At 37.4% G+C, this 12,914-nt stretch overlaps 1 protein-coding gene across 2 annotated transcripts; it reads right to left on the bottom strand.

Annotated features, from left to right (window-relative positions):
* Positions 1–4,263: 4,263 nt before the first annotated feature.
* sppl2 (signal peptide peptidase-like 2) lies at positions 4,264–11,644 on the bottom strand. 2 transcript variants are annotated; one of them, XR_013786423.1, is made up of 15 exons: positions 11,496–11,644; positions 10,500–10,616; positions 9,940–10,122; positions 9,779–9,868; positions 9,544–9,683; positions 8,282–8,424; positions 8,084–8,180; positions 7,887–8,003; positions 7,718–7,799; positions 7,554–7,628; positions 7,048–7,110; positions 6,857–6,956; positions 6,627–6,704; positions 6,235–6,470; positions 4,264–5,025 (listed from the first exon to the last, which is right to left on the bottom strand). XR_013786423.1 is itself a non-coding variant. In XM_079452597.1 (15 exons), the coding sequence occupies exons 1-15, from the start codon at positions 11,541–11,543 to the stop codon at positions 4,852–4,854; spliced, it is 1,668 nt and encodes a 555-aa protein (XP_079308723.1). In that variant the 5' UTR covers positions 11,544–11,644; the 3' UTR covers positions 4,264–4,851. The 2 variants fall into 2 exon arrangements, 1 of the variants encoding a protein (XP_079308723.1); XM_079452597.1 differs by having other exon boundaries at positions 6,310–6,470.
* Positions 11,645–12,914: the final 1,270 nt, after the last annotated feature.

Raw genomic sequence — 12,914 nt, 5'->3', positions numbered from 1 at the left:
ATGACATTTTTGGGCTGAATAAAACAGCCTGTTTTTAAAGCTCACCCTGAGAGATGCTATTTAAATAATATTAAAGGACTTCAATATTAGTAGTTCAATCCAAGTCGGATACAATAAAAAATAAATGTGAGTCAAAAAAATGTTCTTTTTACAGTTTTTTACAATCGCTATGACAGTTTTTTCAATACATTTAACAAGTTTCCTAAACTCTTAACACGGTTAGCACAACATCCATCTTTGTAGGCTATACAATTAACACATTTCTTGTTGCTATGACACAAAATGCATACAGTTAACACAAATTTAAAATGCTTGAACTTCTTTTACACACAAGCTCAACCAATAACAAAACAATGTAATTTTACAGCCAAATTTACAAATGCTTTCACGCTGTATGTCAGAACAGATAACATCATGTTCTAAACATAACTTATATAGGCTAAAGTCAAAGTGAACAGCTGTTCATATTGTGAATTGATGAGAGGAGAGGAGTGGGGCAAGCGCAAGGGAGAGGAGTGGGGCAAGGGCAAGGGAGAGGAGTGGGGCAAGGGCAAGGGAGAGGAGTGGGGCAAGGGCAAGGGAGAGGGAGAGGAGTGGGGCAAGGGCAGGGGAGAGGAGTGGGGCAAGGGCAGGGGAGAGGAGTGGGGCAAGCGCAAGGGAGAGAAGTGGGGCAAGCGCAAGGGAGAGGAGTGGGGCAAGGGCAGGGGAGAGGAGTGGGGCAAGGGCAGGGGAGAGGAGTGGGGCAAGCGCAAGGGAGAGGAGTGGGGCAAGCGCAAGGGAGAGGAGTGGGGCAAGCGCAAGGGAGAGGAGTGGGGCAAGGTAGAGGGAGAGGAGTTTGAATGCGTGGTGGCGCTCAAAGAAGGACCAGAGCTAGGGTAACTGATCAAATAAGAGCTACTATCATTGATCATGTCATAAACCACAGGCTATCATACAGAGAGGCTGGTGAATGAGTACAGCCAAATCTCAGCCGGGACACAGTGGCATCCATTGTCCGTATTTTCAGAGAAACCAACAGGTAGGATATGCTTCTAGTAGTGTAAATAATTTTACCATTTAGGAAATATGCCTCCGATCTCTAATATGTAACTGTATTTTGTCCCTCTAAGGATTCAACGTCTACCTCCCTCAGGGGGCAGAGGAAAGCTCCTAAATGAAGAACAGGTTGTAGAGGACAACCTTGTCTTTGGGAACATTGCAGCAATCAGCATAACATCCATGTCTTGGACTCTAGCTAAACACAGAGTCCGAATGAAGCAACTATACGAAGTTCCTTTTGAAAGGAACAGTGAGCGCATCAAAGAACTCCGTCACCAATATGTCCAGGTAAGGTTATGCAATACAGTCATTACTGTACTATACATTGTGTGTTTTGCAGTAAACTACTCTATAAACATGGAGAACATTAGGACATACAGTAAATATACAGCACAGCATTTACATACACTGTGTAATTACTTTCAGAGAGTCATGGAGTTGGAGGCCAATCAAGTCCCACATGAAATTATATATGTTGACAAGGCTGGCTTCAACTTGGCGAAAAGGCGTCGCCATGGGAGAAACATAATTGGCAAAAGGGCCACAGTCACCGTGCCGGGCCAGAGAGGAGCCAACATCACCATGTGCGCCGCAATCTCCAACAACGGTGCACTCCTGCATAAATGTGAGATTGGCCTCTACAACACAGAACGCCTTCTCCTGTTTTTAGAAGACCTTCACGAAAGACTGGTGCCAGAGGTAGAAAGGTGACAGGTGGGAGACCACTTGCCAATATATGTGATCACATGGGACAATGTGGCATTCCACCATTCCCGTGCAGTCACAGCCTGGTTTGACGCCATCCGAGGATGATGTCCCATTTCCTTGCTCCTTACTCCCATTTCCTCAACCCCATTGAGGAGTTTTTCTCAGCCTGGAGATGGAAGGTTTTTGACCATCGTCCACATGACCAAATGTCCCTCCTAGATGCAATGGATGCTGGAGGCCAAGACATCACAGCTGAACACTGCCAGGGGTGGACAAGGCATGCCAAAAGATTCTTCCCAAGATGCCTTGCCAGAGAAGATATCAGGTGTGATGTGGATGAGAACATGTGGCCAAATGCAGAAGACCGAGCAGATTAGAAGATTACTTTTTTTATTATTATTATTATTCCGGTGCTTTTTCTGTTTGTATATCTTGCAGTAATGTCCTTTTTCAAATAAAGTCTTTACTGCAGCAATTCTGTCTCTGTCTTTTTTTTCATAAACTGTGCATTCTATAAAGCTACGCTGAGATGGTCATTCATTTTTGTATTATATTTCTGCAGCAAAAGAAACAAAATGCATGCATTTACTAAACCCAACAAAACTAAATGTAGAGAGGCTTCAAAAGAAACTACAGTGCAAAACGCAATCTATGATCAATACAATAAACTGTCTATTGTATAAGGGCAGACCTGACACATAAAATAATGCAGTTTCTGTAAATTCAGCTGATGTTAGTGTTTTTTTTGTCATTGTGTTATGATTGACTAAATGTTCCTGTTGGAAGAGAACGTGTGTTAGTGTTTTGAATAATTATTTGATTTTGAAACATGTTTGCAGTGTTTTGTTAGACATAGTGTATTGTGTTAGTGAATTATTGTATTTTGAAAATTAGTTTTGGAGTTTAGTTTACAATGTGTGATTTTGAGCATGAAATTAACCGTTTTGCCAATTGTGTGTTTTAGGTGTGTTGGTGCGTTAAGAGTTTAGGAAACTTGTTAAATGTATTGAAAAAACTGTCATAGCGATTGTAAAAAACTGTAATATGAATTACACATGTGTACAGTGTGAAAAGAGTTTTAGATACAAAATACATCTTGTGAAGCACAATAAGGTTCACACTAAAGAACGCCCATACACCAGAAGCAGAAAAGTTGTCTTAAGAAACACGATGTCAAATTCATGCTAAAGTGCGTCCGTACGCGTGTCTGCGGTGGGGAAGGAGTTTTCCAAATAAAAGAAAACTTCCTGTAGACCTAAGAACTGGCACTGGAGAGCGCACACAACCATGTCTGGTGCCGCCCGGTGCCAATGCGCTGCAACAGAATAAAATGCATGCAAATACAAAAAACTCGGCAAATCAAGAAAACAACATCACATGCACTGCAAAAACTCACAATATAACCAAATACTGAAATGTGATGCAAGCAGGAGAGACAACAATGGAAATGTTTCCAACAGGATTCCAAAAGTGAAGAACCCAACTGGGTGCTCATATTTGCATGTACAAACCGTGTCTGCCAAATGCAAAAATGTAAGACATTGAATCAATATTCATAATTGTTGAATTGTGTAACAGCGTAAGAGTTTGTGAATATATTTGTTACTTTCTTAGAAAATATCACAGCTGTAACACTGCTTTAATCTTATATCGTATATATATTGTATATCTCAGAGTTGACATGTTAATAACACAAACTCAGGCAAATGAAATGATTTCTCTATTGAATTAAAGAAATTATCTCCCTTTTCTGTGAAATTTGCATGTTGTGGATTTCACTGGTGTAAAGTAACGAATTACAAATACTCAAATGACTGTTATCGAGTAGTTTTGTCAGGAAAGGTACTTTTTTAGTAGTTTGAAAACAGTGCCCCTTTACTTGAGTACATTTTTAGTGCTGTAAAACAGAAATTCACAACTTAATAAATAGGATTATTTTCTTGCTTTGTTCTTCTCTCAAAACACTTAAGTAGTGACATTTCTATTACAGAATTTGTAAAACAGAAATGTTTTTTCAAAGACCATTAACACTTATGGTTATAACAACTGCGTTATGATCACTTTAGCCCAATGAAACGCAACCCTGTTTTGGGGCACTTCACAATAAACGCTTTCCAAGCCTGTTCTTCAAGCAGAATCAAACCAAACACTTGATGCATAATTCCTTTAATAAGTGACTCAAGTTTTCAAAAAACTCTTTTAACACATTTACAGCATATGTAGATCTCAAATCAGAAAGAGCCTCAGCAAACACCTCTGTAAAGAAACATGGTGACCTCCAGAGCACAGGAGTATTAATACTTGTTATAAATTGTCTGTGTTATTCCACATGATAACAGTATTCCAATAAAACCAAAATCATTGTCTACCGGGTCTAAAAGACTTCAATGAGACATCGGGTGAATGCTGATCCACTTTATCCAACCTAAAGAGATTTAGAGCATGATTTCTGTTTGAATAATTCAAAGTAACATGAATAGAAAATGTCTGCTATAAAAAGAAGACTGTAACTCAACAGATGGTCAGAAATGTATTAAAAAAATGCATATCTTTATACCAAATAATCCTTGCATCAAACACAAAGCTTTATACACGTGAACATAATCCCTCAATGCACCTTGAAGATAAAAATCCCTATGTAGGTATACGTTTTTATTTTAAATACACTGTACAGTATATCTCCATTTAAATGTCTTAATCCACAGCACAAAAATTGTTTTTTTTAAGTCCTCATCGGCATCGAATTCTCAATGATGTGAAACTTTGCGTGTTGTTATAATGATGATTTGCATTGAGTCTTCTTTTTATTTTATGTTAAGACATTTGTTGGAGAATGTCTAGCTGCACTGTTTTTTTTAAGGTTAGGTTGTTGATTTACAAAGACATTGCGAACAAAAATAACACCTCATGAAAAGATAAAAGCTGTTCAAATATGTCCTTTTTCATACCATCCATAAAGTAAAGTAACATCTCACAAAGCTCTACAGAAGTAACGCAAGTGCACTGAGATGTTCATACTGTTCAAGTCTATTACATACATACATAGTCAGATCTATAACTGACACAAAGAAATTCTAATATTATCATCCTTAAGAGTCTTTGTCTTTATGTGGAGGCTGCAGCGGTCAGATGTGGGAGTTCATCTTGAGCTGATGGAGGAGGATCCTCACACGGATGGGGGGTTTCAGAGTCCGGCTGCTGAGGGTTCGACTGCGGCTCATCCGTGGACTGTCCTGCGGTTCGAGTACAGTTCATTTGTTCGATGACGATGGGAGGAGGCTGAGGAAAAAACCAGAGCAGGATGAGATGGAGGACACAATTTATCAGTTCCACCTACACGCCTTATACTTTTGCACTATAGATGTTTTTAGCGGCAACAACATAAACAAAGGTGGTCCGGACCTAGCTTTCGGTAGAATAATTCTACAAAATTATTGTCGGGGAGTTTAAATTTGATTTAATGCATTTAGTATAAAATAAGATATTGATATAAATGAAATACAAAATGATATATTATAACCAAACACAGACCGGAAGTTAACTTTGAGCCAGGCGTGTGCATGCGATGAAACCTTCTCTATACAGTGGAGTTCAAAAGTCTGAGTCAACATTGATAATCTGGGATTTTCATACATTTTATTTTATTTGAAACTTGAAATAAAATGTGTTTAAAAAAATCTGTGTATTTGCAACTCTGAGCAAGTGGATGTATTAAAGCTCAGATACATGTTAAAGCAAAAGTGGCATAACAAAATACAGCAAAAGGCTGCCATTCATATCATTTTTGCTGTTTGGACATTTTTAACTTTCATAAATTGTAAAAATATAAATAGATAGAATACATAAAACCATTTCCCCAGACTTTTGGAGCCCCCTGTATTTACACAATATTCTATATTACTAATAAATCCTAGACAGGTCTTGACAGAGTATTTGTGACGTAAAGAAGCAGAAGATTGCAGAGAAAATGACCTCTCATCTGCGACTTGAGTAAAAGAGAGATCACTTCATCTCAGAGATGACAGATTAAGGTTTACAAAGCACGGATTTAACATAAGCACGGAGGAAATGAAACGTATGCCTCTTCTGCCGCACAGATACCTGATCACACCTACAGGACAGATCTGCTCAACCCATAAAGCAATTGAAATGGGGTTTCAGCTCATCGTCTGTAATGTCCATATAGCACAGCAAACAACAGCTTGTGTTGAGCTTTCAATTCAGTTTAAATACAGTAAAAATAAGTCATTTAAAGCTTTCAAATCGACACCGAAGGTGAAGGATGAGGAGATGTTCCCAAAAATAAAAGAATGACTCCCCCTCGAGTTTATGATTGAAATTATCCTGCGTTATGGACTATTACAGACGACTAGACTGGAAATATTTAATTATAGGTAAAAACGCCAAACCCATCCTTTAAAGAAAACACCCAGAGTAAACAAAATGAGAGCGGAAACAAAACAAAAACACGTGGGTTGTTTACTCAACTGTAAGTCTAGCAAGTGTACATAAACCTAGAACTGTCCCGACTGAAGAAGGCACTCATATCAAACTGGTATTCACCACAAATCCACTTCCTGTCCAGAACAAAGGCAGCTCCCTGCGACACAGCGCCACCGCGAGGCTGGTGAGGAGAGTACAGGGCACCAGGTACAAGAGGGCCGGCTGGCCCATCTGCATCACAGCCAAAGCCACGAATGTGATGAGCAGACCGATGCCGTAACCTAAACAGAGACAGATATCAGATCGCTTCGTTTAATCTGTACACGATTGACGGTAAGATGTCTATACAATTAACACTGGCATTTGGTTTGTGTCAGTCACAGTGACATACAGCGTTCATGAAAGGTGTTGCGATATGAAGGCAGACAGTGTCTTACCAATAGTGCAGGCCAGGAAATAGATCTGAGACGTTTGCATGAGAATGTCAAACCTGTGACAGTACGCTACAAGCAACCCTGAGGACACAACACAAAGAGGAATGCGCATCACGGTTATGGTAATAGAAAAAACGGATAAAAACAATGTATAATAATATTGAAACGTGTTACATGGGGATGTCAGATTTTTGAAGGACGCTACTTCATGAAGGATGATGATGTGACTTTACCTGGTACCAAGATATCCCCGAATCCCAGCAGAGAGAAGGGTCTGTCGCACAGGACTAGAGGAGAAGCGTTTAACCTGGGCACCTTCAGCACCATTGGAAGCTGACGAATAGAAAATAAACTTAAGTGATTTAACTCAACACAACGAACCGTCTTTCGATATACTTTCACTGTCAGATTGATATAAACAAACCTTCTCGTGTGAAGAGGAATCGGAGGGTCCGGTCGCCACCTCCATCATGATACTTTCACCGCTCTACACAGATGGCATTAAACACGAAAACACTGATGTGAAACCGCTTTAACAATCTATTTGACTTCAGTAAAAAAGTATTAAGGAAAAAACAGGCCGGGCCTGATTTCATCCATTTGTATGCATAATTGTTTACAACAAAACGAAGGGACGTACTCAAAGAGGAAAATCCTTTCATCATATATTCACCCTCGTGTCATTCCAAACCTGTATGACTTCGCAGAACACAAAAGAAGATATTTTGAAGTACCACCGACATTTCTCAAAATATCTTCTTTTGTGTTCCACAGAAAAAGAAGAGATAAAAACCGGTTTGAACGACATAAGTGTGAACAGATGATAAAACAATTTTCATTTCGAGGTGAACTTAAATATAGCGGACTGTTTGCAATGTTGATGTTAAGGTATGACTGTTATTGCTTTTAGTGTTAAAAAAAGCTTCATACCTCAGTTAAGAGTGGTGTAATGAAAACAAAAAATATGTCATAGACAAACAGGACCACCAGCAGCATAGTGCAGGCCTGTAAAGAGAAGAGCCAGTGCACGAGTCTGTTAATACGCAATAGAAACCGTCAAACATTATTCAGCATCTGTCAGTATTGTCACTCACCTTGAAAGTGGGCAGTCTGATTGTTTTCAGCATGTAGAGACAGAATGCAATGCCTAACGTATCCTGAAGCGCCCACGCCCACCTTGAAAACATAGTTTTGACATCAAATACAGTGTCCGTGGTAAAAGAGCCGAGACAAGTTGTGTTGAAGTGCTTTTATAGTGCTTACTGATCTTCATTGCGGAAAACTCCCCAAGTCACACTGACTCCGATACAGAAGGCCGAAAGGAGCAGCATTCGCACCTGCGGCCGCTTGTGACAGTACGGCAGGTTATTTTCAGGTATCCTATCAACATAAACACAAAGCATTTCACATAACACCGATCCGAAAGATGTGGTCTCGTCATTGTTATTTAGACAGCTAACCTGCATTTCCCAAAGGGTATTCTTCGAACGAACGGCCAGAGACAACTGTACAGACCGACAGCAGACGCTAAACAGAATGTGGCTATGGTCATATACACTGTGGGACAGCCAAACAAAAAAAAAAAAAGAGGAAAAAATCAGCACAGTCGTATAGAGTCTTGTTGGGTAACAGCAAACCGTCGTGAATAATTGATTTACCCAATTGATCATAAAAGAAGTACAAGAGCACCAGCATCGAGCAGCACATGACCACAAACACACAAATCATGATGGGGGTGACGTCAACAGTCTCCTCTTCTTGTTTCTCGGCACTGTCGTCCCTCTTGTGCTTCATATAACGTCTGCCAAAACACACACAGATACACACAAGGCCCAAAATGAACACTCGCCAAATTCAAGTAAAAACTGCTGCGTTTGGACAGCGAACATATAAGGACCGGAGGTTAAGAAGGAAAAACATCAACCAGAAAAAAAAACATCCTTGGGACTCTAAAATGTCTAGGATGCCACATTCTTTCCAGAATGGCACAACATCCATGGTTTAGATTCTGAAGTTTCTGGTAGATACAATTATTTTTGTGTCAACACATTGATTTATTTATTTAGGTAGAAAACTTAAATATGAGGTTTTCTCACAGAAGCTTGAAAAAGGCTGAAAAGTGGCCAATAAGAGCTCAGAATAGATGGGAACTCCTTCAGTGCGGTTTAAAAAAGCATCTCAAGATAAGAACTCATGAAGCTAACTTATAAAATGCCAAGCCAATGTTTTTACAAGTTCAAGGTCTATAAAATATAACAGTTTGATCTTTTTTCTTGTAATTCAAACGTTACAAAAAAGGTCTTAATGAGTTTACTACTTTACACATATATCTGGAAGACGTCTATATGATGTGTACTCATATTTTTCTACGTTTACTCAATCTGCTGTCAGATGTCACATAGACACGAAAAAGATGTCTGTGAGATGTTTAAGATTTAGAATGTATGAAAACAGCCCTTTCTTAGACGTTTATCTGATGTTTTGCAGATCTCCAGATCTTTAGCAAACATCTTACAGATGTACCTGCGCTATTTGAATTGTAGTGTATGTGAAATTCATATGAAAAAGTATTGTGGCAGGTGTGGGTTTGCTTAAGGGATGAAGATTAGCGTGTGATATGCTATGCTGTTTACCACTAAATGCAAAAACATAAATTAAGCTTAAGATTCTTTGTGAACTGTAATAGTGCTTTACTTGGCAACCTGGAAACCCGTATTTAGAGGCTGCAGATTACCGGTTATAATGTTGAAATTCACTTTTTTTGTGTCTTGTGACCGACCTATTTTCTTCAAAAGTTTCATCTTAAAATCTTGCGTTCTGTTCTACCAAAGAAGAAATTTCACCTACATCTAGGATGGCCTGAGCGCAAGCCAATGAACAGCAAACAGCATTTTTTTTAAGTGCTTTGAACATCTCTCACTTCTTAATATCTCTGCTGCCGGCCCAATATCCTCCAACAGCCACAGTGCCCACTGCCATCAGAAAGATGATCACCATGTTATAGTCCACCACTGGTTCGTGAGGCGCATACATGGCAACCTGGCTCTTCTCCCCAAACTTCTAAAAAAAAAGAGAGGCACAGCATTTCGGTACATTGTCCATAAAACACATGCAACATAAGATAAACAAAATAACAACACAACCTGCCGACTTACCTTACTGATGTCCAGCATGTCTTTATAGCTGAGCAAAGCCACTGGGATTCCTATCTCCTCGTACTGGGACTTGTTGCCTGAGGGTGGAGTCTACAAAAACCCATTCTTTAAGTAAAGCTTTAACTGTCAGCCATGGCACATTAGGCGTTAAATTGACTTACCAGTCTATTTTTGCTGATGATCAGAAGTCCCTTGGCACCGTTAATCTGTGCCAATCTGACTTTCTCGTAGAAAGTACAATTTCCTCTCATCACCATTGGGATGGTGTTTGGAAAGCCACCCTCAGGAACATCCGAGGGTGAGCAGAGCACAGAACTGGTGAGATCATATGTCTGCAGGCGTGTCTTTAAAAACAAAAAGACATTAGTTTCGATATAAAAGAAAGCTTTTTTTGTCACACTTTACAAGAAAGTTGTATTTGTAAACATTTGTTGTGTAAATGCATGAAGTATGAACAACATACTTTTTCCTTGTCTATTAATCTTTGTTTTAATGTAGTTTATACCAAAACAACTCCTCGTGTTAGTTCACTGTGTGTTACAGCAGTTTAAACTGCAAAATGTTAAAATTACCTTTAACAAATATGAATAAATACTGTAAAAATATGAATCACCGTTTTTACATTTTAGTTAATGCAACTAATTTATTATTGTAATTTACATTGTCGTGTTATAATAGAAAAGTTGTTATTGTTGTGTATACAATATAAAGTGATACTTACTGCTTTACTGAGGTCCTGAGGTAGTCGAGCCCATTGAGGGTTAAAGAAAATGCAGTAATCTTTGCCATCGCTGTTACCCAAGTCACTGAAATATGCCATACCATATTCACCCAAAACCTGTCAATCACAATAGACACAACTGTTAAAGGAGGGAATGTTTGATAATGTAAAGAAAAGGTAGTAAGCCTATATAAAACTATACTTCTTTATATGAGAAATTAAGGAAAATGTTTTATTTATGCATAACTACTTTGCAAAACAAACCAAAAACGCAAGTAACTCTTATGTCTTGTAACGTATTAACTCGCCATTTGCTCAATACTTAATATAGGTAAATAAAATAAAGAACATGTTTATCGATGTTTAACGAATATGGTCAAAACAATAATTGTTTCAATAAAAACATATGACAGGTAACTTATAATATTAACTATAACCTGTTTATAAGTATAACTCCAGTGGCATTATATAAAGAAAAGGTAGTAAGTCTATATAAAACTATACTTCTTTATATGAGAAATTAAGCGAAATGTTGTATTTATGCAAAACTAAACAAAAACGCAAGTATTCACTCGCCATTTGCTCAATACTTAATATAGTTAAATCAAATAAAGATCGATGTTTTACGAATATGGTCAAAACCATAATTATTTCAATAGAAAAACATTACAGGTAACTATAACTATAGCTTGTTTGTAATATAACCCTAGCGGCATGTACAATGTTAAACAAATAAACAAACAAACATACTCATTGCGTGCCAAATTCAGAATAAGACACGAGAGCGTTAGTTTTCGACCGGAAACGATCGTTTGATCAGTGTCGTGTATTTTATTTACAGTAAAAACACGTTACGAGTGCTCGGCCGCGAGGCCCCAATGAACACGACATCCCACCGAAATCAATGTCGCCAGTACACGATCGGCGGCTATTCAAATAAACCTGGTAACGTTACACCTTTCCTATCGACAAGCATGTTTTATGTCGACGTCCTACCTGTTCAATCCAAAGAGCCGCCCAAAGGAGTCTTGATAAAAACCTCATGATGCGCGATTGTTGTCGTCTCCATTCGCACTTCCCCAAAGCGCCCTCCTACGAATCAGCTGTTCTCCCGCCCACATTCTGCAGTACGTTCCCCATTGGTCAATTCGATCGGCTTCCCTCTTTACTTATTGGTCTTCGACACGATCAATCCGTTTTTAACCACGCCTTCTCCCAAACGCTTTTTCACTTTGACATCATTGCACAACGTTGATCGACTGTTATTTGTTTACATTTCAGAACTGTTTTGATATTCATATTTCTATATATCCTTATTTGTCATGACATCATTCAAAAAGTCACAGACACTGATGTTTCATTTTGTCCTGTCATAGAGTTAATTGGCAACATAAAATGTTGGCAGGCTCGGGCTTTACTTGATATCAATAGTGTTTCCTTTTTACGGTATCAGTGGAATGCGTGTAACCATTTTATACGATAATGATCATCCAACAAACATTTCATGAATCATAAAAGTCACAAAATTGTAGCTCAAATAATTGCAAATCCTGCCAAATTGATGTTGTTGAAACTTTTAAGATGTTGCAGCAATCACTGACCCACTTTAAATTACACTATATCCAGTTACAAGAAAATATAACCAATTAGATTGTTTTATTCTCATTATATTTTTTGTTCTCATTATATGTTTTATTCTCATTATATGTTTTGTTCTCATTATATGTTTTATTCTATATGTTTTGTTCTCATTATATGTTTTATTCTCATTATATGTTTTATTCTAATTATATGTTTTATTCTCATCATATGTTTTATTCTCATTATATGTTTTGTTCTCATCATATGTTTTGTTCTCATTATATGTTTTATTCTATATGTTTTGTTCTCATTATATGTTTTATTCTCATTATATGTTGTATTCTGATTATATGTTTTACTCTAATTATATGTTTTATCCTCATTATATGTTTTGTTCTCATTATATGTTTTGTTCTCATTATATGTTTTGTTCTCATTATATGTTTTATTCTCATTATATGTTTTATTCTGATTATATGTTTTATTCTGATTATATGTTTTATTCTCATTATATGTTTTATTCTGATTATATGTTTTATTCTAATTATATGTTTTATTTTCATTATATGTTTTATTCTAATTATATGTTTTGTTCTCATTATATGTTTTATTCTCATTATATGTTTTATTCTGATTATATGTTTTATTCTCATTATATGTTTTATTCTCATTATATGTTTTATTCTGATTATATGTTTTATTCTAATTATATGTTTTATTCTCATTAAATGTTTTATTCTAATTATATGTTTTGTTCTCATTATATGTTTTATTCTCATTATATGTTTTGTTCTCATTATATGTTTTGTTCTCATTATATGTTTTGTTCTCATC

The sequence above is a fragment of the Barbatula barbatula genome (assembly GCF_947034865.1).
Source record: "Barbatula barbatula genome assembly, chromosome: 3".
In the NCBI taxonomy this organism is placed as follows: Eukaryota; Metazoa; Chordata; class Actinopteri; order Cypriniformes; family Nemacheilidae; genus Barbatula; species Barbatula barbatula.
This window is presented reverse-complemented; position numbering and strand designations above follow the sequence as displayed.

What these genes read in the sequence shown, in the direction of transcription:
- sppl2 (XM_079452597.1), bottom strand. Translation starts at nt 11,543, where the DNA reads ATGAGGTTTTTATCAAGACTCCTTTGGGCGGCTCTTTGGATTGAACAG. An exon ending in TCATCAGCAAAAATAGACTG is followed by an intron (nt 9,869 to 9,939) that starts GTAAGTCAATTT and finishes GGGTTTTTGTAG; the next exon opens with ACTCCACCCTCAGGCAACAA. An exon ending in CTTCTTTTATGATCAATTGG is followed by an intron (nt 8,181 to 8,281) that starts GTAAATCAATTA and finishes GCTGTCCCACAG; the next exon opens with TGTATATGACCATAGCCACA.